The sequence below is a fragment of the Sapajus apella genome, unplaced genomic scaffold (assembly GCF_009761245.1).
Source record: "Sapajus apella isolate SASKATOON/1434 unplaced genomic scaffold, GSC_monkey_1.0 scaffold40, whole genome shotgun sequence".
Classification (NCBI taxonomy): Eukaryota; Metazoa; Chordata; class Mammalia; order Primates; family Cebidae; genus Sapajus; species Sapajus apella.
The window spans coordinates 20206065-20233966 of record NW_022436980.1 but is presented as its reverse complement, the minus strand read 5'-3'; the positions used below and the strand labels follow the sequence as shown (position 1 = coordinate 20233966).

At 40.8% G+C, this 27902-nt stretch overlaps 1 protein-coding gene across 1 annotated transcript; it reads left to right on the top strand.

The window, feature by feature from the left end:
- LOC116565605 (cell cycle control protein 50C-like) lies at nt 1-27388 on the top strand. Its single transcript, XM_032299344.1, has 7 exons — nt 1-219; nt 737-1999; nt 5877-5987; nt 9892-9993; nt 11074-11161; nt 11591-11731; nt 27107-27388. Exons 2-7 carry the CDS (start codon nt 1808-1810, stop codon nt 27367-27369), a joined length of 897 nt encoding a protein of 298 aa, XP_032155235.1. The 5' UTR covers nt 1-219; nt 737-1807; the 3' UTR covers nt 27370-27388.
- Nucleotides 27389-27902: the final 514 nt, after the last annotated feature.

Below are 27902 nucleotides of genomic sequence, written 5' to 3'. Positions count from 1 at the left end.
AAAGAGGATTGTCCTTCCTAAGGTGAGAGGGCCTTGTCCTGTCAGTTGAAGGACTGCATAGAACAAAAGACGGATTGCCCAACCCCCCAAGAGAATTCTGCCTGCCTGCCTTCTAACTGAAACACTGGGTCTTCCTGGATCTACGGCAGCCTGTTGGCCTTCAGATGTGAATTGGGACATCGGCTCTGCAGATTTTGAACTTTCAGCTTCCATAATCATGTAAGTCAATTCCTAGTAATATACATACATAGTCATATAATCTCCTATTGGTTATCTTTCTCTGGTGACCCCTGAGTAATACATTACCTGTGAAGCTCCTTTTAGTCTGGGATTTGGGTCAGTTGGTTTTATTGTTTCAGAAAGAGTCTACGGAATACGATTCTCATTGGTTTTTGGCTATCATTACCCTGTTGCTAATCATTATCTATGTCATATAATCCCATCCAAGCCAATGTTGGAACAAGTATTTGAATCACAAACATACCCCAATATTGCATAGGTTAACCCTGTTCATATAATCTAATCTCATAGCCTTTTACTGCCTTTTAAACTCTTGGTTTTTGGGGTGTGATCGTGTTTATTTAGTAAAAGAAATGTAGATGTTACCTAGAAGTGTTCACTGCCATCTTTTCACACCAGGGTGTCTGACACCAACAATCGTACTAGCTTGCCGACTCCAAACCAGATTCAAATGGCATGCTGAAAATTTCCCATTGGTATTTTGCTTTTCTTACAGTTTGCAAGTGGAAATCTTTAACTCTGAATTGGAAACTTCCTAGTGTAAGCATTTGCATTAATTTTGTATTCTTTCAAACTAGGTACATTTGCCAAAGTCATTACTTTCTTTGATACAAAAATAGTCCAGGATGGCTTCTGTCTCATGTAAATTACAAGGGAAAATTCAAAACTCATATGCTGCCTAATGTCTTAACTCTAATTCTAAATCCTAAATGCCAGTTTTAAAAGAAGTAATGATTAATTATTAATGGCCTAAGGAAAATAATGTTAGTGGATTTCTAACAAGGGAAAAAACCCACAACCAGAACTAATACTGTACTTCAGTGTTGAATGTCTCATTAACTTCCTCTTCCTTTCTCTTGCCTCATTGAGGCTACTCTAAAGCATGCACTTAGAGAGGTCAGAAGGAGATGTTTGTAATCTACATTTTCTACTAGAGTCTTTCTTACGGATGAAGAAAACATTGGAAGCTGCTGAGAAGAGACGTCTGTGTTCTGCAATTCCCTGTACTGATCTCTTCCTCATTATCACAAACAGCAGAGTTAGCTACGATCTGAGAGCATGTTTCCAATGTAGTTTATACTCATGTTAAGGACAGCCACATTTGGAAAAAAGCTGACAGTCCTAACTTTTATTTTTTTGTATTAATCTCCAAGGATTTAGGCAAGTTCCTAAGATAAATCCATTTCCCCCTTTCAGAAAGGGCTTGCCTTGAATTACTCACCAAATCCCAGAAATAGCCCATCGTGATTGCTTCCTAGTGTCACCAGACATTGGTTTCCATAGAGCTGGCCGGGGACTATCCCTCCTAGGCATGACATTTAGCACAACAACCTTTTTGAGCCTAAGTCAGTTATACTCAGTAATGGCTGAGTGGAGAGAGCTGAGCTCCTGCTAAATATCAGATCTGGTTAAGGAATAATCCAGGAAGCAGAAGGACTTTGCAACTTCAAAGGGAGGGCTCACATAATTCATTTCACATTACCGATATGTGGTTATTACTATGAGTTCTTACTGATTTTTATGTTCTAAATGTCCCAAAAGTATCTGAGTCACCTGCAGGACTAAAATGGAGGAGACGTCACAGCATTGCCTGTCCAGACTGCCAGACAACTCTGCCCTGAAGCAGCAGAAGTTGCCCGCCCACCGGCTATGTTTCACGGCCACGAGAGTCCTCTCTGTCTTTTTCACAATGGCAACATTCTGCCTTTGTATGGGCAGCATCCTCATAGTGTCTGCAAGGAGCACTCAGGCGATAGAGGTTTGTCCTATCTCACATTTTTAATGCAGTTCCTGAGAATTTTCAGCTTTGGCAGCATAAGTGAGAATGGTCATTTGAGAACACAGCCCTCAAGAGGAGCTGGATAAGACAGGAACATCCCTCTTTCAGCTAGCTTTCACAGATGATGACAGAGCCCTTGTAGAGTGACTTCATTCATCCCAACTCCCTCTTGAGGACAGTTACTCTCATGCCAGTCAGCTCAGACATATTTGTGTATAAGGGACTCACAAAGTTAGAAGCTTTCTTCCCCACACCCCCCACCCCCTACCCAACATGGAGTCTTCCTCTGTCACCCAGGCTGGAGTGCAGTGGTACACTCTCGGCTCACTGCAACCTCTGCCTCCCAGATTCAAGCAATTCTCCTGCCTCAACCTCCCTAAGTAGCTGGGACTACAGGCTCCTGCCACCATACCTGACTCATTTTTTTGTGTTTTTAGTAGAGACGGGGTTTTACCATATTGACCAGTCTGGTCTTGAACCCTTGACCTCCTGATCCGCCCACCTCAGCCTCCCAAAGTGCTGGGATTACAGGCGTGAGCCACCGCGCCCAGCCAACACTTTGTTTTATGCTGGCAGAGAAGACAGCAAGTGGCTAATAGAGGCAGAAGGAGAGTCAAGGCCACATGACTGCCAGAGAACCATGGGTCATACTGATAAAAAGAGCAAAGTGTCCAAGACACAGATCTTCAATATGGCCCCACTTTGAAGCCTTGTGTCTTTCCCTTTGCAAATGAACTCCATCTGAGATCCAGGAAAGACGAGAGCCCAAGTCTTTCTGGCATCTTAAGGATATTTAGCAAAACAAAGTTCTACTCAGAGTGAGAAAAGCTGATGCAAAGGGCAGACCTCTCAGGCACAAACCTTTTGCTGACTTGATCAACAAGCTGTTGGAGAATGAAAATCGCCAAAGCTGGTCTAGAGAGGGAAGACAAGAGCTGGTCTAAGGCTTGATTGGCCGTGCCTATATTCAGTCTAATGAATTAAGTATATGTTTCATCCATATCAACTCTGAGCAGATATCTGGACATCCCAGACCATGTGAGCTCCATTCTGAAAGAAGTAACTGTAGAAAGCTGATGTATTCCCACTCCTCACATGGCTACTAGCAAAATTAAGAGGAAGGCCAAGTCTATCAACGTTGGTTTAAAACTTGAGTGTTGACTGGGCGTGGTGCCTCATGACTGTAATCCCAGCATTTTGGGAGGCTAAGGCAGCTGGATCACCGGAGGTCAGGAGTTCGAGACCAGCCTGGCGAACCTGGCGAAACCCCATCTCTACTAAAAATACAAATATGAGCCGGGCATGGTGGTATATACCTGTAATCCCAGCTGCTCGGGAGGCTGAGGCAATAGAATTGCTTGAACCTGAGAGGCAGAGGTTGCAGTGAGCCGAGATCACGCCACTGCACTCCTGCCTGGGTGACAAAGCAAGACTTCATCTCAAAATAAAACAAAAGTAATGAGTGTCTGAAGGTGCCAAAGGGTTCTGTTGACTGTGCAGATAAGTAAGATGAGGAAGAGTGAATTCATGCCCTCAATGAGCTAAGGAGAGAGTAGGTAAAATAGTATGTGGTGAGAGCAGAGAGCTTACCCTTGGCTGGCTGTTCACTGCGTCGCCACCCCCTTCCTTGCCCACTGCCCGGTACATGATAGGCACACACTTATTGAAAGAATGGGCTAGGGCAGACAGTGCAGGCAGAGAGAAAAATGCCTTTTTCAGGCTCTGCTCCCCCCAAGGCACACTGCTCTGTTGCCTCTCTGCTTACATTTTTTCCTCTAGCTCCCAGCAGCTTATCTCCCTGGGAATTAAATGACAGCAAGCCCTCCAGTGTTATGTGTAAACTCCCACCAGGCTCCACCATGTGGCAGAGGCAAAATGGCAGGAGGAGATGAACCCTGCCTTGCTGAAAGGGATAGCAAAGGAATGGGCTTACAAGGTTGATGTCCATTTCCACAGAGTTCATGCAACTTACTTTTCTACTCTCTTCCTCACCAATCTCTTTCCTTCTGGCTCTTCCTCCCTTCCTGTGTCACTCTTACTTCCTCCCTTGTTACCCTGCCCCCCATCCACCCATTGTGGAGTGCAGCCTTCATTAAGAGGCAGCCATGCATGAGAAGGTGACCTCATGCCATCACCAGGTATGTGATCGCATACCATTCATGTGATCAGGTACAGATAGCATAGAAAGGACTTCCGAGTTAGCCTTTCCTCTTCTCACTCAGCCCTGGGGCACAAGGAAGTGGTCTCTCTGCAGTTCACTTTAAACAAGAATAATTTCTGCCTCTCCAAAATTTTATGAGAAGCCAACGGTGATCTAGGCTGCATCTCATAGCTATTGACATACCAATCCACTCAAGCAGCAAACTGTCATTACATAGACAATAGATCAGGGATAATTTTTAGGCAACAAAGCACCATAGATACCAACTACTCAAAAATTATTTGATCATGAAATATTTTCTTGAATTCACAAGAGGAATTCACGAAGTAGCATGTATACTACTACAGTGACCTCACAGATCAATGAATTGCTACATGAAATGATGCTGATGGGCAAAATGCGGGCCCTAGAGGTTAAGCACTTAACCCGAGGTTGGAGGCTGGCTGAACTAGAACCCCCGTTTCTTCAGACACCACTCAGCATGTTGTCTCTCCATAAGGATACAGCCCTGTTCTTTAGTGCTTTTTATAAACTGAAATGTAGTCTACAAACAGAAAGGATGTAAATATTTTCAAAATAATAGTCCAAGCCTTGCTGTGTATTTTAAGAATGATTTAACTGAATATAGGCATCTAAGTACAATGAAGTATAGCATTTTCACTAAACTTCAATTCAGTGTTCACACTTCACGTTTGGGCTTCAAAACCCTTACAAGCTTTACAAGGATGCAAAGTTCCTTCTGTCTTCCTTGTTAGTCCTCTCTCCCAAAGAATCCTAACTTCTGCTGGCACCTTACCAAGGAGAAAGCCACCCTCTTGCTTCCCTGCTCCTCTGCACCCCCATAATCATCTTATCACTCCTCAACACAGTGAGGGCAAGGCAGAAGCAGCCCGCAGCAGCACCCATGACAGCCCAAGGGCCCCTGAGATGAGCATTCTTGCAGATAAAGGCAGCAGTACAGCCCTGAGCGCACCTGCCCAAGTCTCTCTCCCTTACCCTTCTAACTGCATCTTCACAGAACTCAGTGCCTCAGCCAGAGCTCACAGGAGCCACCCAATTGGGACATACTATCCTTCTTTTTATCCTTTTTAAGGAGTCCATTAAACCATTTTTCACAGCATTTTACGTTTATAAAACAGAATGGAACAGCATTTTAGAACCAGAATAATTTGACACATGTCAATAATCTAACATTTTGGAAACACTTCTTTTTCTGTTTGGTCACTTTTAATAACTTCCTCTGGATGCCATGTAGAATAATTTGCTAGTATAAATATTTTCCATACAATAGAATGGAAAAACAGTGAAGTGATTTCCCCATAAAATTGATTAGACCCAGGCTGTAAGCCTAGTTCTCATGAGTCATTGACTAATGCCTTCCTAGCAACTGACACCTCTTTATGATCCGGGGTAAAGCTTCATCACAACAGGTTATATAAATATGCAACAGAAACACTGAATGCTGGGCCAGTAGCAAAATGCTGCCAAGTCCCCAGATGAGACTGTAAGAAGGCCCACGCCTCCTGAACATCTCCAGAAACACTGGCCCTGCACAGCGGGCTACCCCATTCGGTCCCAGACTCCATGCCCCTGACCCAGACAGGCAGACACTCGGGTAGACTCCAGGTTTGAATGTTAAGATATGTACCCATGGAACTTGTTAATTAATCACTGGTTTTATTCCTTGCCTGACAGATTAATTACACAAGAACATGTGCAAATTGTGCCAAACTGCGGGAAACTGCCTCTAATTTTGACAAAGAATGCACCTGTTCTATTCCCTTTTACCTCTCAGAAAAAATGATGGTGAGTGAAACTCAAGAAACTTCAGTTGACTTTACGCTGATCTACTCCTATGTAACACTGGCAGTAAGTGCACATTTTCCATCAAATGCTTTCCAAAACTGAAAATATAAAAAATAAAGCAGGATGGTGGTGGTGAATCCGAAAGATTGCTGAGTTTGTATCTCCTCCCTCCTTTTTGAGTATTATTCTCCTCCTTTGTTTCTTTGTTTCTAAGTTGCAAGATTCTTTACCTATCCAACTTTGTAACATAAATCTTATCCATCAAACCCATTTTACTCTAAATGTCAGCACAGGGACTATGTGTGAATTGACATTGAATTTAACCACTCATTTTATAGTGAGAAAATTAATGGGCTACAGGTGAAGTGACTTGGCTAAGGTCACACAGTAGGTCGGTGTCAGGGTTCACACACTTGAGGAAGCCATCCTTGGGTCTCCCCAAGTCATTCCACGTGTGCAACTGCCTAACTGTAAACCAGACAGCCTGGCTGTCAGGCATTGTGAGAAATGCCAAAGAAATATTAAGAGAAGTCCCCACTCGCGTGCTGATTTAGGTCTCATGTTAGTCACGTCCTCTGAGAAGCAGCTGCCAAGACAGGGTAAGACATCCAAGAAGTTTACTGGGGAAGCCTCTGATGGAAAATGGGGAGGGAGCAGGAGGAGGTTGGGAGAGCTCTGACTTTAGAAAAGAGAAGGGAGGGGAGAAGGAAGGAGAGAGGGAAGGAGAGAAGTGAGGAATACTTTCCAGGAGATGGTAAGTCTGGTTTGGAACAAGCTGAGTTGAGATGGAAGCAGGGCTTTGACGTAGAATGCTCAGGGGGCAGCTCAAGAGAAGGCCTCCCTGTAGAGTCACTCATGAAGGGGAACGATGGGGGACCAGCTCAGTGTGGAGGGTGCTGCAGGGGAAAAGGTGCAGAATCCAGAAACAGAATAGGACCTTAAAGTACATTTGAGGAGTTGAAGGAAATCAAAATTGTCATTTGATTAAGTCTTGACTAACAAGACAGACTGTGGAGACCATGAAAAGGCTCCTCTCAGATCTGCTGCAGGGAGTGTCATTGAGGGATATCCCCAGCTGTGTGCTCTGAAATCACCGTGTGTTTGCACCAAGGCCATGCTTCCACGGCACAGTAGGGACATCGAGGTAGGTTCTTTCCTGGCAGAGGGGACTCCTCTGATGGGTGCCTTTGGGGACTTCCTGTCAGCCTTGCTGAAACTTTGAGAAAGTACGGCAGTCTTAGCCCTTCCTCCCTCACTCGCTTCCTCCTCTCTTACTACCCTCCTTCCTTCCTTCCTTCTCTCCTCTCTCCTTTCGTCTTGAGGGCTCAGAATGCTAAAGTTTTTGAAAAAAAAAAAAAAAAAAAATCCAAAAGGACTTCAGTTCCCATCTGTCAGTGTCCTTCAAAACTAAAACAGCAAATGAAGTGTTACCAGCTGCTGACCATTCCCTTCAGGCAGAGCCTTCTCGTAAAAACCCCACTAAACTATTCAGAGGAATCACAGGGCCTTCAGCTCAGCAGTTACCATACATGACATGCGGCGAACCATGGCAATGAATCCATACAAGACTCCATCTCAAAATAAGCAAAGAAATCCTGCACAAAGTGCCACTGAATTTAAAGAAAAGAAATACCATAAAGTAAATTGTGCCTCCAGGAGTCATCAAAAAGATGGTGATCTTGGAGATCTTATTCAGCTAAATCTTAGACAAAGAATTATTGAAAAGAGATCATTGAAACACCCCAGACCCTAGTGTGCTGAATATTCTTTGCCTGTTTATTTTGTCATTTATGTGAACATATAACTCTAATTAAGTAGAATTCCCTTCTTAGCTTCCTTCCAAGAAAATGTATGGTAAATTCCATTCTGTGGATTTCATATTTTCTGTAGTCATGGGTCAACAATAGAGGTTCCTGCTTTGGGTGAGGAAATGTAATGGGTTCTTCCACTAAGCCTGGCTTGCTTGCCTTCCTGCCAACGCTCCCTGTTGACTATGATGCAGCCTGCTTCTTCATCGTGGCCCAGCATCTCCCTTTTTCAGTGTTCCAGAAATTACTCTCTTACAAGTGACTTAGCTCTTCAGCCTTTCTTGCATTCTAAAGCTGGCCACATTTACCACAACTTTCCTTCCCTGTTTACCATGGATACCGCCTCCCATTTTCCATACCCATCTCAAAGAGGATGCTCTTTAAGGTCCTTAAGAAATAAGGCCAACTCCCTTTCCAACATGCTGTTTTTTGCACAGGGTAAAGGAATCAATGGACTCAGGGACTTGGAATGCTTATGTACTTTTAGCACTGAATATAGCACTTAACCCATGGGAAGCACTTAATAAAAGTTAGGCTTTTATATTTTTGGATGCAGGTCTTCATTATTTCAGAGGTGTGGAGTATATTAAACAGCTACATTGGACATTTCTATATGTGCTGGTAGGAAAATCTATGAATATGTTAGTTAAATCCATATGGATATTTCCGTATGAGCTATTAGTAAAATCTGTATCAAGCAGGCCTGGAGAATTTCCAGGGCCTTAATATATTACCATAAAGGTGCAACCATGATGCTAGGTTGTGGCTGGGGAGCCTTATTTACATGGCAGCATATAGAAAGGCATATCTCGCATGACAACAAGGCTACTTATTGCTAGGGTGAAAATCATGTTCTTTCTTTTGGATCAGTGAACCATTCCACCTTTTTCTCTACAACAAATAGTTCGCCAATTCTTAAGCAAGTATTATGTGTCAGGTACTGTGTTAGGTCCTAGAGATTAAAAAAACAAAAATTCCTAGAGTGGGACTGCAAGGAGCTTCTAGTCTCAGGCCTTTCACGTGCCCAGTGTGCACATGCACCTAAATATGCTCAATGGCTTGAATTTTTAATTCTATTTCATGGATTTGCTGTAAAATCACGTGATTTCTGGTGTCAACCACAACCTCTAGGCAAAGCATTTTTCCTCATATTTCTGGGAAATGACGATACTTATAAAACCAAATTTTATGTATTGAAAATATGCTTGATTATAAAAATTTTTCAAGGCAAGAATGCAGCAGCCCTTACAAAAACATGCAAAAATAGTTATTTAGTTATTCCAACAATTCTGTATAAACCAGGATTTCCCAATGTTAATTTTTTTTTATTTTTTGAGACAGGATAGCACTCTGTCACCCAGGCTAGAGTGCAATAGCACAATCATAGCTCAGTGACTTTGAACTTTTGGGCTCAAAGGATCTTCTCCTCAGCCTCTGGAGTAGCTGGAACTATAGGCGCATGCCACACCAGCCTAATTTTTTTTTCTTTTTTTGTAGAGACAGGGTTTTGCTACATTGCCCAGCCTGGTCTCGAACTCCTGGCCTCAAGTGATTCTCCTGCCTTGGCCTCCCAAAGCACTGGGATTATAGACATGAGCCACTGTGCCCAGCCCCAACATTGATTTTTTTTTAAATCATTTATTGGGTTTCTATTTCCCATAAATAGACTTTCAGCTCCTATCAATTTTTTTGTGCTTTTATTTTAAAATTTCCTGTATATTAGGCCAGGCACGGTGGCTTATGCCTGTAATCCCAGCACTTTGGGAGGCTAAGGCGGGCAGATCACGAGGTCTAGAGATTGAGATCATCCTTGCCAACATGGTGAAACCCCGTCTCTATTAAATATACAAAAATTAGCTGGGCGTGGTGGCACATGCCTGAAGTTCCAGGTACTCTGGAGGCTGAGGCGGGAGAATCACTTGAACCTGGGAGGCAAAGGTCGCAGTGAGCCGAGATGATGCCACTGCACTCCAGCCTGGGTGACAGAGCAAGACTCTGTCTCCAAAAAAAAAAAAAAAAAAATGTTGTCTATGTTTGTCAATATTCCAGTTAATTTTCCTTACTCTCCTCTCACTTCTTGTTTTTCTCCCACACAGGGTAATGTTTATATGTACTACAAATTGCAAGGCTTCCATCAGAACCTGTATCGATACATTCGATCCAGAAGTAATAGACAACTGGTGGGCAAAGATGTGAAAGTAAGGCTTGATTTAATTTGGTATAGTCTCCCTTTTTTTTTTTTTTAAACCAAGTGGATTTTTCAGTCTAAAAGAGGAGATGGAAAATAAACTCAAAAGCTAAGGGTTTACAAAACAGAAATGCTGATTTCATTCGTGTGTAAATCGAAGGGGCTGGGTATTCAGGATAACTGTTATTGAAAAGTAGCACTTTCCCTCTTTAGAGCAGTGATGATTATCCTTTCATGCACCATTCTGATAGCAACCTTGAGTAATTAGTCTCAGCCTGGCTGAGCCTAACTACCATTGTCCTTCCTGTCATGGGGGCCTTTGATCCAGCCTACTTAAGGAAAGTAGGCTCTATTCGACTGAGTAAAAGCCTTTTGCTTTAATCGAATACCTTTTCAAACCTATGATTATATGTTGGTGGATGATACTCAGCGTGCTAGCAAGATAAGCTAGAATGAAACTTTTTCCATAGTGACATTGTTAATACGAGTGATTTTTAGCAACCCGTCTTTTTAAAATGTATTTGGAGTTGTGTGGATGGATTGATTCCCTGTGATAAATCATCTACTTGTAGACTCATGATTTTTGTACTTTTCTGAATGTAAGTTATACTTCAATATTGCTGAGGCCCTGAGTGACTGTGTGGAACAAAGTGCCCCCCACCTCCAACAACCCCATTAGATGGTGAAAAATAAGTGGTTGCTTTTTTAAACCGCTAAAATAAAATAAGTTACATGTCAATAAAAAGAGGTTTTAAAAATGTATTTCATTATAGGTTTAGCATGATACATAGCACAGCCAATAAGGTAAAGTTCTTTCTTGCAGACATTTTTGGTATGCTATATATTATTAATGAGGAAAAAACACAGAGACTCATACCCACACTCATATACATCACCAAGACACAAAAGTTTTTCAGTCTAAGTAAATCAGAAACCTAGGAAAACCAGGCAGCAGTCTGTAATCTTAGTCACTGCCAATAAGTCATTGGGGTGGGGGGTGGGGGGTGATTGACATTGCCAGTGATCTCACTTTTAACATTCTAACCGTTTACCAAAAGCATTTCTCATTGCTATATCCTCCTGCATCCAGGCTGTTGAGGACTGCTCCCCATTTAAAACATCCAACAATAAGACCCCCATTGTTCCTTGTGGTGCTATTGCCAACAGCATGTTCAATGGTAGGTGACTTCCTATCTCCATGGTGTACCCTTTGATGAGTGTGTAACAAGCTAAGTGTCCAGAAATTTATTTCTGAAGCTAAGTGGCAGTTTTTTGTTTTGTTTAGTTTTAATTCTGTAAACATCATCTGGGCTGAGCCAGAGCACTGACTTACAGTATGTCATTTGCAAATAATTTCTCTCTTGCCAGAAATCTGAAGGAATAGTCAGGAAACATGAGTTAAATGGAGCTTAAGGGTATTTTTCTATAACTGGCTCAACTTTGGCAGGAAAAAGAATAGTCTTGTGATTCCAGCATCCATGGCATGTAGGCATGTTGAGAGTCTGCAAAATCCCTGATTCACTTGTCAGCTGTGTCTGGTTCTACATTTCAAAGGGTGGCAAAATTGCTAGACTGCATCTCTAACACAATTTTTAATTTCCTTATAGACACCATCATTCTTTCATACAACATTAATTCCTCTGTACAAATCAAAGTGCCAATGCTAAAGACTGGACTTACATGGTGGACAGATAAGTATATCAAATTTCAGAATCCAAGTTTCAAGAATCTTGCTGATGAATTTAGAGGTAAGATCCATACAGTAACTCAATATACTTATTTATTTATAAAAACTTTGTTTTGTACATATAGGGAAATGTTTACGAGTCCTCCTTTATCTCCTTGTTGATTCCTTTCTCCTAACTCTCCGTATCATGAACATCTCCAGTGCATACCTACCAAAAACATGAATTGCTTGGTGCCCTGGTTTCCTCCAGTTGACATTAGGGAACAGACAGTAGCTTAAGAATCTTATTGTTTCAGCTGTAATAAGGATGAACATGTAATTTGATGTCCAAACTGGTACCCGTTAGAGAGTAAAAGGGGGCACTTGAAGAGCTGTATACTTACTTAAAATTTTTATTTATCATTCAATAAATTAACATCATATTGATGGACTTATAAAATAATCCAATTAAAAACCATTTTCTTGGGAGGCCAAGACAGGCAGAACACTTCAGGTCAGGCGTTTGAGACCTGCCTGGCCAACACGGTGAAACTCTGTCTCTACTAAAAATACAAAAAATTAGATGGGTGTGGTGGTACATGCCTGTAGTCCCAGTTACTTGGGAAGATGAGGCTGGACAATCGCTTGAATCTGAGAGGTGGAGGTTGAAGTGAGCCAAGACTGTGCCACTCTACTCCAGCCTGGCTGACAGAGTGAGACTCTGTCTCAAAAAAAAAAAAAAGAAAAAGAAAAACCAAAAAATCATTTTCAAAAATTAAAATAGCATGTACCTTAAATCAACTTATTAAAAAACTACTCCAGTTATTATCTAAATATTAAAAGATGACATAAGCAGAGTGTAAGTCCAGGAGGGTTTTCAAGATGGCTGACGATGTATCTGGTACTTGCCTCTTCCACAGACAGGAACCACAGAGAGTGGGTAGGTAATCACTCCTGGAATTCATGAGAACACTAGAATCAACAGAGAAGTTAGCAGTGGCGAATCCATAGGAGTCTGCAGCAACTTGATTGTTGCCTCCTTAGAGCGAAGAATTTAGCTGAGGGGCACAGGCAGAGGGAGAGACTGAGGAGGCAGGTTTTAGAGCAGGAGTGAAAGTTTATTCAAAAGTTGTAGTGCAGGAATGAAAGAAAGTATACCTGGAAAAGGGCCAAGCGCACTACCTGAGATCCAAGTGCCCCATTCAGCCTTGGACTTGGGATTTATGCATGGGCCTGGTTCTGGAGTCTGCATCTCTCCTCCCTTGATTTTCCCGTGGGGAGGGCTGTCCGCACGCACAGTGGCCTGGCAGCACTTGGGGGGCCACACGCGCATGTGTTTACTAAAGTTGTGCACATGCTCATTTAAGGCCTCTTTTTCCTTACCAGTCAAGTGTTCCTAGAGGAAGGTCATATGCCGGTTAAACGTCTCCATTTTGCTTCTTAGTGCACAAGCTTGAGCCCACTCGCCCAACTCCTGAGGTTTTACTGGGAAGCTGATGATCACCAGCTCCAGGTGTTTCCTATTGGGAGATTGCTGTTTGCTGCTGCCAGCTGCAACCAATTATTATTTTACAAAGACGATTTAACCACCACCTGACTATCCCCTGATGGTCGCCGGACATTCCTGGTGGGGTGCCTCTCCTGCCCTGCTCTTGCCTACCTACCTACCTGCTCTAGCAGATGCACCAAAAACAAGGAATGAGGGGAAGCAAGGCTACCTGTTTTGCTGGGATCAACTGAAAGTCTAGGGAGGGCCTTAGTGAGGGAAAAGAGTGTGAGAGATCCCCAGCAGTTCATATTCCCACTGCTGACTCCTACAGTCCTAGCCATGGGAGAGCCCCTTGACCCTCATGGGCCATGAGACTAACACAGGGAGCTCCCTGGAAACCACATGAAGGCATTACCCCGGAAAGAGAACTCATGGTGGGTCACACCAACTCCGAAGTCCTAAGCAGCTGCAGCACAGCACCATTTTGAGAGCCCAGCACATACCAGATTGCATCCTGGGCAGCAACAGGAGCCACAGGTAGCCATCTTCCCCCAGCAGAGGGGCAGCCATGTGTTTTCAAACGTCTGGAGGACGAAGAAAAACAACTCTGCCTTCATCACTAGGAAAGCTACAGCCCAATGTGAGCATTCTGCCTCCGGCCTTGGCATCACTCCACCCTCGCCCACCATAGTCAGCATCGGAATGCACCACTGGGGAGCCTGAGGGCACTGCCCAGCCTGGCTCCTACCCCTGCAATACCTGGGCACATCGTCCAGGAACCTGGGAACCACACAGCCCAGTCCACCATCAGTGGCAAATGAGCACTCCTCCCAGCATCTAAGGTTAGGCCCACTCAACCTGTTGCTACCACCACAGCCGGCACCCACCCACACATGCCACCTGCAGGTCTGGTGACTGGCTTGCCCAACCCATGGTAGCTACCACCAACACCAGTGAGGACCACTGGGGTCCCAGAGAATTGTTCCACCACTGCTACTGCCATTGCCCACACCGTCTCACTGTCCAGACACTTGAGAACCCATCAATCCACCTGGCCCATCACTGCCATTCCTGGCACCCAAGCAAGCCATCTGGAGGCCCAAGAAGCAGCCTGCCTGGGCTTACTAATACCAGTCACAGCGTACATCCTGGGGTCCAAGGACCGCCATGCTCACTTCACTGCTGCCACCACTGGGGCCCCAAAACTGGCCTACCTGGTGCCCTGGTCTCCAGCAAAACTTCACCACAGTCTCCACTAACAATCACACTCTAAGCCACAGAAGAAATCACTGACACCATGGATGCTGTTTATAGCCAAAGAAATTACAGATACTGTAACTGCCCAGCGGGTTCTTCCTGACCTTGCATAAACAAAATTGATTTGAGGCTGGCCACACCACACGGGAAACGGAGTTATTACTCATATCGATCTCAATGAAGGCTCCAAGGTTAGGGGTTTTTCAAAGATAGTTTGGTGGGCAAGGGGGCAACCTCCTGGTCTGCAGGCAGGATAGGGGACATGCCGATTGATTGGGTCAGAGATCAAATCATAGGGAATCAAACTGTCCTCTTGTGCTGAGTCGGTGCCTGGGTGAGGGCCCAGGTGCGGCCATCTAGTTGTCAGAAACGCAAAAACCTGAAAAGACAGGCCAGGTGTGGTGGCTCACGCCTGCAATCCCAGCACTTTGGGAGGCCGAGGCAGACGGATCATGAGGTCACGAGATTGAGACCATCCTGGCCGTGGTGAAACCCCATCTCTACTAAAATACAAAAAAATTAGCTTGGTGTGGTGGCGCGTGCCTGTAGTCCTAGCTACTCAGGAGGCTGAGACAGGGGAATTGCTTGAATTTGGGAGACAGAGGTTGCAGTGAGCCAAGATCATGCCGCTGCATTCCAACCTGGCAAAAGAGCAAGACTCCGTCTCAAAAAAGAAAAAAACAAAACAAAACATGAAAAGACGTCTCAAAAGGCCAATCTCAGGTTCTACAATAGTGATGTTATCTGCAAGTAACTGGGGAACGTGCAAATCTTCTGTTCCAAATAATGGCTGGTAATTATTTAGAATCCAAGCCCCTCTCATCCTCCTTACTTGGCAGCCTGTCATTAGTTTTATAGGAACAGTCTGATTTTGAGAAAGGACTATTATCACTTAAAACCATACTTCTCCCAAAACCTGTGAGGCTAGAAGCAAGATGGAGTCAGCCATGTCAGATTTCTCTTACAGTTATAATTTTGCAAAGGAGGTTTCAAAACTACACTACTGCATGCACCCAGAACCAAAGCCAAAGTGCCCTACCCAACCAACACCATAGACATATCTTTAAAAAAAAAAATCTTTCCCCTAAAAGCAAAATTTAAAAATCGGAAGACTTAACTGTTATACCAGATGCACAGGTATCAATGGAAAGATACAGAAAACATGAAAAAGCAAGGAATTATGATACCTCCAGAGTAACACAATAATTCTCCAGCAACAGATCCCAATCAAAAATAAATTTGTTCAGGAATATGTTAATTTCCATGTATTTGCAAAGTTTCAAGAGTTCCTCTTGGAATTTATTTCTAGTTTTATCCCACTGTGGTCCAGGAAGATACTTGGTATGATTTCAGGTTTTGTTTTGTTTTTTATTTTTTGAGACGGAATCTCACTGTGTGGCCCAGCTGGAGTGCAATGGCGCGATCCTGGTTCACTGCAACCTCTGCCTCCTGGGTTCAAGCAATTCTCCTGCCTTAGCCTCCTGAGTAGCTGGGATTACAGGCATGTGCCACCATGCCCAGCTAATTTTTGTATTTTTAGTAGAGACAGGGTTTCACCATGTTGGTTCAGCTGGTCTCAAACTCCTGACCTCATGATCTGCCCGCCTTGGCCTCCCAAAGTGCTGGGATTACAGGCATGAGCCACCCCACCTAGCCGTAATTTCAGTTTTTAAAAGTTTAATGAGATTTGTAGTGTGGAAGAAATAAACACAATTAATAAATTACTAGCTTGACTAACCAAGAAAAGAAGAGATGCTCTAAATAAGCGAAATCAGAAATGAAAAAGGAGACGTTACAACTGATACCACCAAAAAAAAAAAAAAAAAGCTCATCTGAGACTATTATAAACAACTAACAAACTTTTATGCTAACAAACTGGAAAACCTAGAGGAAATGAATTCCTGGAAACATACAACTTTGTTTGAACTAAGTTTCAATGAAGTTTCAAACTTATTCAAGTTTGAACTAAGTTTGAATTGGGAAAATATAGAAAGCCTGAGCAGACAAATAATGAGTAGCAACATCAAGCAAGGTTGAGGAAAATCTTCCAACAAAGAAAAAGACAGCATTGGATGGATTTAATGCAATATCCTACCAAATGTATAAACAAGAAGTAATACCAATCCTACTCAAACTATTCCAAAAAATTGAAGAGGAGGGAATTCTCTCTAACTCTCTAATTCTGCAAGATTGGCATTATTACCCTGATGGCAAAACCAGACAAGGACACAACAACAACAAAAAAGAAAACTATTGGCCAATATCCCTGATAAACATGGAAGCAAAAATCTTCAACAAAATACTAGGCTGAAGTGCAGTGGCATGATCTCGGCTCACTGCAACCTCCGCCTCCTGGGTTCAAGCGATTCTCCTGCCTCAGCCTCCCGAGTAGCTGGAATTACAGGTGTGCACCGCCATGGCTGGCTAACTTTTGTATTTTTAGTAGAGATGGCGTTCACCATTTTAGTTCGGCTGGTCTCAAACTCCTGACCTCAGGATCTACCCGCCTTGGCCTCCCAAAGTGCTGGGATTACACACATGAGCCACCACATCTGGTCCAGTGGCACATTAAAAAAAAAAAAATACACCATGATTAAGTGGGATTTATGCCAGGAATGTAAGGGTGGTTCAACATATGGAAATCAATAAACATGATACATCATATAACAGAATGATGGACAAAAGCCATAGCATGATCCTAACAGATACAGAAAGAGTATTTGATATAATTCAATATTACTTCAAGATAAAAACTCTCAATTAAATTGGCATAAAACAAACATAAATAATAAAGGCCATATATGACAAACTCACAGCTAACATCATACTGAATGGGGAACAGTGGAAAGCCTTTAAGAACTGAAACAAGAATGTCCACTTTTTTTTTTTTAGAGTGTATTAGCTTTTCTTTTAATATAAACATAAGAAATAAAATCCACATAAATTGTAGCATTCTTTTCAAAATAAAACTGCAATCAAAACTTGAATCTCCAAGCTCTGAACTCCATAAACAATTTTTTTTGAGGTGGTAGATTGTAATATTTTTATATCATTATTTATCATTTGTGTGTCCGTCCTTTAAAAATGATGGAAACTGTAGCACAATATGATGTGAAGCACTGCTATATTAGAGGAAGTATTCCTGGCCCAGAAATGCTTTGTTTATAAGCAAGATTCCTGGGATTATATTTGAGAAAGTAGGAGAAATAGATTTCACACCATTGAGAACACTAATCTCTTTTTAGTACTTCAAATTTAGGTGACATTGTTATCAGTCTCCTAAAATTATTTGCTCCTTGGCTTTTAAAGCTTGAAGTAAGAGTTCCTAAGGGTTATGTAAGTTATTTCTTAAACAGCAGGACTTAATGGGACACCTACAGGTCCAATTCCTTTTATTACACGTTAATTATCAGTGCTTTTCAAAATCTTCCTTTACGTTAAAGAAACTTCAGGGATCCAAGCATATAGAGCACAGCCCTGCAAGTAACTTACTTTTAAAAAGAGGAGGGATGCCCACTTTTACTTCTGGTATTCAACATAGTACTGGAAGTCTTAACCAGAGCAATTATGAAAGAGAAAGGAATAAAAGGCATTCAAATTGGAGGTAGTCAAATTATCTGTTTGCAGATTACATGATCTTATACATAGAAAAGTCAAAAGACTTCACCAAAAAACACTACTGGTTTTTGCAAGTTCATCATTGGTTTTTGTATTTTGATTTTGTATCCTGCAACTTTACTGAATTTGTTTATCACGTTTATCAAATTCAGTAAAGTTGCAGGATACAAAATCAGCATACAAAACCAACAGTATTTCTGTACACGAATAATGAAATCGCTGAAAAAGAAAGCAAGAAGGCAAGGCCATTTACAATAGCTACAAAAATAAAATACCTAAGAATAAATTTAACCAAAAAAGTGAAAGATTTCTATAAGAAAAACTATAAAACACTGGTGAAATAGATTAAAGAGGACAAAACAAGTGGAAAGACATTCCATGCTCATGGATCAGAAAATTAATATTGTTAAAATGACCATAGAGCCCAAAGCAATGTATAGATTCAATGCAATTCCTATCAAAATGCCAGTGTTTTTTTACAGAAATAGAAAAATCTATCCTAAAATTCATATGGATTTGAAAAAGAGCCAGGATAGCCAAAGGAATTCTGAACAAAGAGAACAAAGCTGAAAGCAACACACTACCAGACGTCAAACTGTAAGTCTACAGTAACCAAGACAGCATGATATTGGTATAAAAATAGACACATGGACCAATGGAAAAGACTAGAGAAACCAGAAATAAATCGACATATGTATAGCCAACTGAACTCTGACAAAGCCATCAAGAACATACACTGGGGAAAGAACACCCTCTTCAATAAATGGTGCTGGGGAAACTGGCTAGCCATGTGCGGACGAATGAAACTAGACCACTATCTCTCACTTACACAAAAATCAACTTGAGATAGATTTAAGAACTTAAAACAGAAGACCTGAAACTATAAAACAGAAGAATAGGGAAAACTTTTCAGGACACTGTTCTAGGAAAAGATTTCATGGTTAAGACCTCAAATGCACAGGCAAAAAAAAACAAAAATAGACAAATGAAACCATATTAAACAAAAAAACCTTCTGCACAGCAAAATAAACAATCAACTGAGTAAAGAGAAAACCTCTTGAATGACAGAAAATATTTGCAAACTACTTATCCAACAGGAGATCAATATCTAGAATCTAAAAGAAACTCAAACAACTCAACAGTGAAAACAAAACAAAACATCCCATTTTTAAATGGTCAAAGGATACAAATAGACATTTCTCAAAAGAAGACATAAAAATAGCCAACAGGTATACGAAAAAATGCTCAACATCACTAATCATCACGGAAATGCAAATCAAAACCGCAATAAGGTATCATCTTATCTCAGAATGCCCATTATTAAAAAGGAAAAAAAACAGATGTTAGCAAGGATGTAGAGAAAAGGGAACTCTTAATACACTGTTGGTGGGAATATAGATTAGTACAGCCACTATGGAAAACAGTATGGAGATTTCCCAAAAAACTAAAAATAGAATTGATCCAGCAATCACACTATTGGATATTTTGCCAAAGGAAAAGAAATCAATATATCAAAATGATAAATGTACTCCCATGTTTATTGCAGCACTATTCACAGTAGCAAAGACAAGGATTCAGCCTAAGCGTCCATTAACATATGGCCTGTTAACAGATGAATGGATAAGGAAAATGTGGTATATTTACATAATGGAATACTATTTGAATGTAAAAAAGAATGAAAATCATTTCATTTGCAGCAACATGAATGGAACTCAAGGTCATTATGTTAAGTGAAATAAATGAGGCACAGAAGGGCTGTTCTCATTCATACTTGGGAGCTAAAAAAGTTGCTCACAGGAAGGTAGAGAGTAGAATGATCAATACCAGAGACTAGGAAGGGTGTATGGGCGGAGGGGAAGGTGATGAAAATAGTTCAGTTATCAGGTATAAACATACTGTTAGATAGAAGAAATAAGTTCCAACATTTGATAGCGAAGTAGGGCAATTACAGTTAATAACAATGTCTTTTTTCAAAATAGCTAGAAGAGAGGACTTGAGAAATGTGTCCAGCATACAGAAATGATAAATGCTTGGGTGATGGATTTCCTAAATACCCTGACTTGATCATCACACATTCTACGCATGTAACAAAATTTCACATGCACCTCATAAATATGTACAAATATATCAAAAACTAAGGTAAATCTTTTTATTTTTATTTTTTATGTTTAGTTATCAGCTCTTACACAGAAAAAGGTAAATTTTTAAAAATTAAAAAAATAAATCTAAAAAAGGGATAACAAGCAGAATAATTATTCTTCATACATACTTACATGCTTTAATGAGTTTCTCGGCCATATCTGTCTTCATTACATACCTGTGTATTTTTCTAATGAATTTATATTTTGTTACCAAGGCCTTGTTAGTTTTTTCACAAAACTGTCTGTAACCTTTTTTTTTTTTTCTTTGAGACAAGGTCTCACTTTGTTGCCCAGGTTGAAGTGCAGTGGTTCAATGACAGCTCACTGCAGCCTTGACCTTCTAAGCTCAAGCTATCCTCCCACTCAGCCACCCCAAGCAGCTGGGACTATAGAGTATGCCACCACACCCAGCTATTTTTTTTTTAGACAGAGCCTTGCTCCGTTGTCCAGGTTGGAGTGCAGTGACGTGATCTTGGCTCACTGCAACCTCCACCTCCCAGGTTCAAACAATTCTCCTGTCTTAGCCTCCTGAGTAACTGGGACTACAGGCGCATGCCACCACGCCCGGCTATTTTTTGTATTTTTAGCAGAGAAAAGGTTTTACCATATTGGTCAGGCTGGTCTTGAATTCCTGACTTCAGATGATCCACCTGCCTCACCCTCCCAAAGTGCTGAAATTACAGGCGTGAGCCACTGCGCCCAGACCCCACCCAAGTAATTTCTAAATTTTTTGTAGAAACAGGGTCTCATTATGTTAACAAGGCTGGTCTTGAACTCCTGGCCTCAAATAATCCTTCTGAGACAAGGATTTTAAATAATAAATAAATAAAATAAGTAATCCTCTTGCTTCAGCCTCTCAAAGTGCTGGGATACAGTCATGAGCCACCATGCCTGGCCTGTAATCTTTTTTAAAGTCTCATTTTATGGTTAATCAATTGGAAATTGTTTACTTTTTAGCTGATTCTTTTCTTTTGACCCTCACTTCTTTTATTGGGAAAATATTCCATAGTGCTGAGGTATCGATTATGCTTTATAGACAATTTTATTAAATGGAAGATATTCTCAATTCTAATTTTTTATATTGAAATATGTTACTATTTTAACCCAAATATTGACATAGGCACTGTCTTTTTTACTTCACATAAGATTTTTTCTCATTTTTGTTCTTTTGAGTGCATCATGAAATTTAGCTAAAATCCTACATGTTCTCAATGTGATATCATTCTGGCACAGAAAATTTTGTCCAGTTAAAAGTACAGCCAAGTGCAGTGGCTCTTGTCTGTAATCCCAACACTTTGGGTGGCCAAGGCAGGAGGATTATTTGAATCCAGAAGTTTGATACTGGCCTGGGAAACATTATAAGATCCTATTTCTAAAAGAACAATAAGTAAATAAATAAATAAGAGTCCTATCAAAAGAGTCTTCACATATCTTGAGATATTCCAAAGCATAATTACAGAATTTTAAAATTAAATCTTATACATATTTTGAACTCCCGCTATGTAATATATTCAATTTTCACTTGCTCTAATAGGGGTACATTTCAATGTCTTCTTGTTTGCAAGCTTGGTTTTCAATAATTACAATTCTCTAAATCTTCAAACACTAGAGTTTTTGGTATTCCATATTTCAGATACTTTAAAGATTTTCTTTTTTCTTTTTCTTTTTTTTTTTTGAGATGGAGTCTCATACTGTCAGCTGGGCTGGAGTGCAATGGTGTGCTCTTAGCTCACTGCAACCTCTGACTCCTGGGAGCAAGTGATTCTCCTGCCTCAGCCTCCGAGTAGTTGGGATTACAGGTGCTTGCCACCATGTTCAGCTAACCTGACCTCGTGATAGGCCTGCCTCAGCCTCCCAAAGTACTGGGATTACAGGCATAAACCACCACGCCAGATTTTCAACTATTTAAAATGCAACCAAAGTTAGAGGGCTTATTTAAAGAAAAATTTCAAGGTTATGGTAGGACACATGGTTTGATATACAAAAAAGTTATTTAAAGGCTCAAACCCGTCTAAAATTCTGACAGGTGGAGGATGTCCAACAAAGGGAGAACATATATACTGCCACACTGAAGTAGTCGTTTAATTTAACGTGTCATTCTAAAAATTTTGCAATGGGAAGTTCAGTTTTTCTAACTGTGAATATATAAGAATACTTACATTTGTACAACTACAGCTCTTCTTTTGATTAACAAAATATTGTAGCTTATTTGGATACAATTGTGAATTATGTATGTACTATGACTAATTTTAAGTACATTTCTTCTCTGTCCATTTCTCAATTTACTAAGAGCATTTGTTGTGCTCCACCAAATCTGCAGTTATGTTATCACTACAGAACCAAACAGCTTGAACCTGATTGTTGGATTTTGTTTTGGGGGGCTTTTGATTATTGTTTTTTGTTTTTTTTTTTTGAGCAGAGTGTCTCTCTGTCGTCCAGGCTAGAGTGCAGTGGCACAATCTTGGTTCACTGCAACCTCCACCTACCTGGCTCAAGCTACCCTCCCACCTGTACCTTCTGAGTAGTTGGGACTACAGGTGTGCACCACTACACCAAGCTAACTTTTTTGTTTTTTGTAGGGATGGGGTTTCACCGTGTTGCCCAGCCTGGTATTAAACTCTTGGGCTCAAGTGATACACTCTCCTTGGCCTCCCAAAGTGCGGGGATTACAGGTGTGAGCCACCACACCTGGCCAATTGTTGAATTTTGTAACTGAACTTACAGTAATATTTATAATAATGTCAGAGTGTTCATCTTCAAAGATTGAACTTCTAAAAGGTTTGATCTGATTTCATGAGGAATCAAATCCACAAAAATAAGATCATTATTATAATTAGCTTTTTTGATTTTTCTATTTGAAGTATCTGAATACATTCATATAAAATTGACCTCATTTAACTATTTACAAATTATTTTTGCACTAAGCCAATACATTAAAAGCTGCTCTTTGATTACAAAAAACAACAACAACAACTTGTAGGTAGGCACAGCTGTGCACACCTGTAATCTCAGCTCTCGAGAGGGAGGCTGAGGAGGAGGGTCACTTAAGCCCAGGAGTTCCAGTCTAGTCCAGGGCAACATAGCCACACCCCATCTCTAAACAAACAAAACAAAAACAAAATGTAATAAAAAAGTGAAACCAGAAGGAAATTCATTTGATCTAAATGAGAAGTCATGCCACACAATGATATATAAGTGGACCTTCTGTAGATTGTTGTCTTTGGACACAATCTTTAAAAACTATCAATTTTTGAAGTAGATTCTGATGTTCTTCAGCAGATGTATATCTTTTGATTTTCACATGGTCATTTGAGACCATGGTACCCATGAGGGTGGTAAATATCAATCAACATTGCAAAAGTATCACATTCAATCATCTTAAAAAAACCGTACTGAACTGTACATGAAATACATGTTTTCCATTTTTTCGCTCTTCACAGCTAAAATGAATTATTAAGCAAATAAAAAACTGATAACAAACAATGCAATAGTTATATAGTCACATCATATCATAAGTAACAAGGCCGGGTGTAGTGGCTTACACCTGTAATCCTAGCACTTTAGAAGGTTGAGGCATGTGGATCACCCGAGGTCAGGAGTTTGAGACCAGCCTGGCCAACATGACAAAACCCCGTCTCTGCTAAAAAGACAAAAATTAGCTGGACGTGGTGGCAGGCGCCTATAATCCCAGCTCTTCCACCCAGCGGGTGGAGGTTGGAGTGAGCCAAGATCATGACACTTCACTCCAGCCTGGGTGAAAGAGCGAAACTTCATCTCAAAAAATAAATAAAATAAATAAAAATAAAATAAAGTAACAAAATCACTGTTGCAAGAGAGTTCAAACTACTCTGAGTAGCACTGCTCAGCATCTAGTTCCCACACATGCATCATGTACCCATAACCTAACCCATATTTTCCCACGTTTCTCAGTGACCCCGTTGGTTTGCAGCCTGGAAGTTTCACACATCCTACAGGCTAACACAGAAAGAAACTATTGCCTAACTGGCTGGAATGCTTAACAGCTGGCATGGGTTACAGGGATATGTTTTATTGTGTTTTGACTGGAAGGGTCTCCGGTTGACTTTCGTACATAATTATAAGTAAAAGTAGGCAGTCCATTCACTGCACATGAACATATCACACACTACTAGCTAAGATTATGGCTGGATGCTGGAAGGATGAAATTACATGTACCTTGTGTGGGATCCATGCCACATCAGATGAGATCATGAACAACAGACATAAACTGGGGCTTTGCTAGGCAAACTGACATATATGGTCACTGTATCTGTAATTAAGTTGCTGTTTTCAAAAGGGACTTGGCAACATTCTGTGGCATTTTCTTACCACATAACCACAGGACTATACACAAAGGGCCCTACCTTTCTCTCATCTCCTGCTGCACTTTGTTCTTCCCTCTATTATAAGAGGTACCACATTATACTCTAATTATCTGTTTATATACCTGTCATGCCCACAGCCTGTAAATCGTTGAAGAAGAAGACTGGATCTTTTGGTGTTGTATACCTAGTGCTAGTGACAATTAAGACATGCTTAGGGACATAGATTCAGGGCATCTAGAATCTATGGTATGAAGAAAAAAAATAATTTTTATTCAAAAAAAAAGAAATGCTTATAGATGAATAAATGGATCAATACAAACGACCCAAATCAACTTAGAAAATGAAGTTGATGTCTCTTAGACCATACTTTTCATACTCTCTGAAGACATGGGATGGGATAGAAGTAGGAACTGGTAGGTGAGAACATGCTTAAACCTGCATTTTTTTTTTTTTTTGAGATGGAGTCTCACTATGTTGCCAGGCTGGAGTGCATGATCTCGGCTCACTGCAACCTTCACCTCCTGGGTGAAAGCAATTCCCCTACCTCAACTTCACGAGCAGTTGGTACTACAGATGCGGGCCACCATGCTCAGCTAATTTTTTGTACTTTCAGTAGAGACGGGGTTTCACCATGTTGGCCAGAATGGTCTCAATCTCCTGACCTCATGATCTGCCCACCTCAGCCTCCAAAGTGCTGGGATTACAGGGGTTAGCCACTGCACTTGGCCTGAAACTGCATTTTTAACAAGCCCCCTGGGTGATTCTGATGTCAGTGGATCATAGGACACACTGCCTTCAGTCATGAGCTCAGCCCAAAGTAGAGAGAAGGTGAAGTCTACAGTGCAAACACCAAGGCAATTTCAATTTTGATCAAAATTCTTCTAACAACAGTGATCGAAGTCTTGGGTATAGCCAAAATAAGCAGGCTCTATAATAGTCACAGAAGAAGATGCTCCAGCGGAGGATTATTTCCCAAGGGAACAGAAGTGTACGAACATATGTCAGCGGATGAACCCAACCACACTCCACAGATGCTTTTACAGCCACCACAGTCCATGCTTAGAAACAGGTCTGGGTTTCTTTTAGGAGAACATAGTTTCATCAGTAGTCAGAGCTGAGAAAGAGTGGCTCCCTATGTAACATTCTAGCTTCCTACACATAGTAGAACTGGCTTTATGGAAGTAAAAATTTCATTAAGCAATTTACTCTTTATGACTAGCTCTTTACAATTCCATATTTTTTTGGCCTCAGATTTAATTGGAATCTTTCATTCCTTTATCAAGCATTTATTTAATACCTAGGCTAGACACTAGACTCAATGCTAATGAAAATACAGATGAGGATGACACTGTTCTCGAGTATCCTGTAGAGTGGGAGAGACAAACGTGCCTTCTGTTGTAAAGCGGGAAGTGTGAAAATGTCCGTAAACCCAACAGGCTCCTCTCCTGCAACCACCCTCCCCCATGTGCTTCCAACATTTCTGCAGCTCCCAAACCTACCAGGCTTCCTGGCTTGAGAACAGGCTCACAGTGCCTTTGCTTTCCACCTCCTCCCACTTAACCAATTTCCCTTCTTTTCTTCCAGCTTCAGCTCTCAGATGCAGTGCTGCAGTAACCCAATCTACATAAGCTAATCTTCATGCCATGATTATTTCCTTAGAATTCATTCCTAGAAATAGAATTTCTGGGCCAAAATGTGGGCAAAATATTAAAGCATTAAATGCAGCCTCCTAGATTGCCAAAGAAGAAGTTAATGCACCTATCTGCTCTGTACAAGAGTTCTCCTTTCTATTGCCTTTTCAATGTTTGTCACTTTTTTTGCGAAATATTAACCAATTTTTAGATGAAAGTGGTATCTTGGCTTAATTTGCACTCCTTAGATTACTAGTAATATTAAATAAGGATATTTCCCAATAAAAGTTTCTAAAAACATATACCCTATGTTTATGACTGAATGCAACCACCATGATCATTTTGCTCTATTTTTTAAATGCTTTATAGGCATTGAATGTAGCTGAAGACACAGTATGCTTATAATTTGATAGTCTGCTCTTCTTTTTTTTTTTTTTTTTTTTTTTTTTTTTAAAAAGTTTTTTTTTTGTTTTTCCTAGGCTGGAGTGCAGTGGTGTGATCTCAGCTTACTATAACCTTCACCTCCCAGGTTCAAGCAATTTTCCTGCCTCAGCCTCCCAAGTAGCTGGGATTATAGGAATGCACTACCATGCCCAGCTAAGTTTTGTATTTTTTGTAGAAACAGGGTTTCACCACATTGGCCAGGCTGGTCTTGAACTCCTGACCTCAAGTGATCCACCCACCTGGCCCTCTCAAAGTGTTGGGATTACAGGCATGAGCCACTGCACCTGGCCAGTATTCTGCTCTTTTTTAACTTTATGAAAATATCGTGATCATTTCCTTAGAATCTTTAAACCCATTATTTTTCATGGTTGTACACTAAGATAACACACACATACACACTTTTTTAAAAAAAGTATAATTTCTATTTCTATTTCCTCAAGAATGCAGAAGTTCTTTCATTCTCTACACTCTAAAGAAAACAGAAGAAGATAGATGATTTTTTTCTCCATCATATCCCTTATTTTCTTCCCACAGGAACCACAAAGCCCCCAAACTGGCCCAACCCTATCTATGAGTTGGATAAAAAGGATCCAAGAAACAATGGCTTCCTCAATGAAGACTTCATCGTGTGGATGCGGCCAGCTGCCTTTCCCACTTTCAAAAAACTGTATGGTCGACTCAATCAAACACACCATTTTATAGAAGGCTTGCCTGCTGGTAATTATAGTTTCAACATAACCTATAATATCCTTTTATCCGTTTCTTTCTGGATAGAAAACCTGGCTGTTGGTTTTTGACTTATCTCATTCTATGTTTTTCTATTTTCCAGTCAAATCTGTATACAAAAAAAAAAAAAAAAAATTCAGTGAGGGATGATAAAATTCTCCTAGTCCTTCTCCATGGGACTGACAGATTAGCAACAGAAAAGCATATGAATTTTATGCTTTTACATTTACATGTGAGCCCTTATTAGAAAAATGGAGAACCAAAGAAGTAACTAAAGTCTAAGTGCTCATACTAGGTTGAACAAAGAATGGCAAATTGTAGAAATGTAACTGAGAAGATAAAGGTTAGTTTAGCAGGGTTTTTTTTTTTTTTTATAGATTTGTCTCAATTTTGATGCTCTGTCTCTGGTGATAAGCATGTTTCTTTTCAGCTAGGCACAGTGGCTCATGCCTGTAAACCCAACACTTTGAGAGGTCAAAGTGGGAGGATTGCTTGAGCCCAGGAGTTCAAGACCAGCCTGGGCAACACAGTGAGACCCCTGTCTTTATAAAACAATTTTGTAAAATTAGCTGGGTGTGGTGGTGCACACCTGTGGTCCCAGCTA

Excerpts from the sequence above, each read along its gene's own strand:
- LOC116565605 (XM_032299344.1), top strand. The coding sequence starts at position 1,808 with ATGGAGGAGACGTCACAGCATTGCCTGTCCAGACTGCCAGACAACTCT. Across the intron at positions 11,162-11,590 it reads TGCCAACAGCATGTTCAATG|ACACCATCATTCTTTCATAC; the intron begins GTAGGTGACTTC and ends ATTTCCTTATAG. Across the intron at positions 11,732-27,106 it reads TCTTGCTGATGAATTTAGAG|GAACCACAAAGCCCCCAAAC; the intron begins GTAAGATCCATA and ends TTCTTCCCACAG.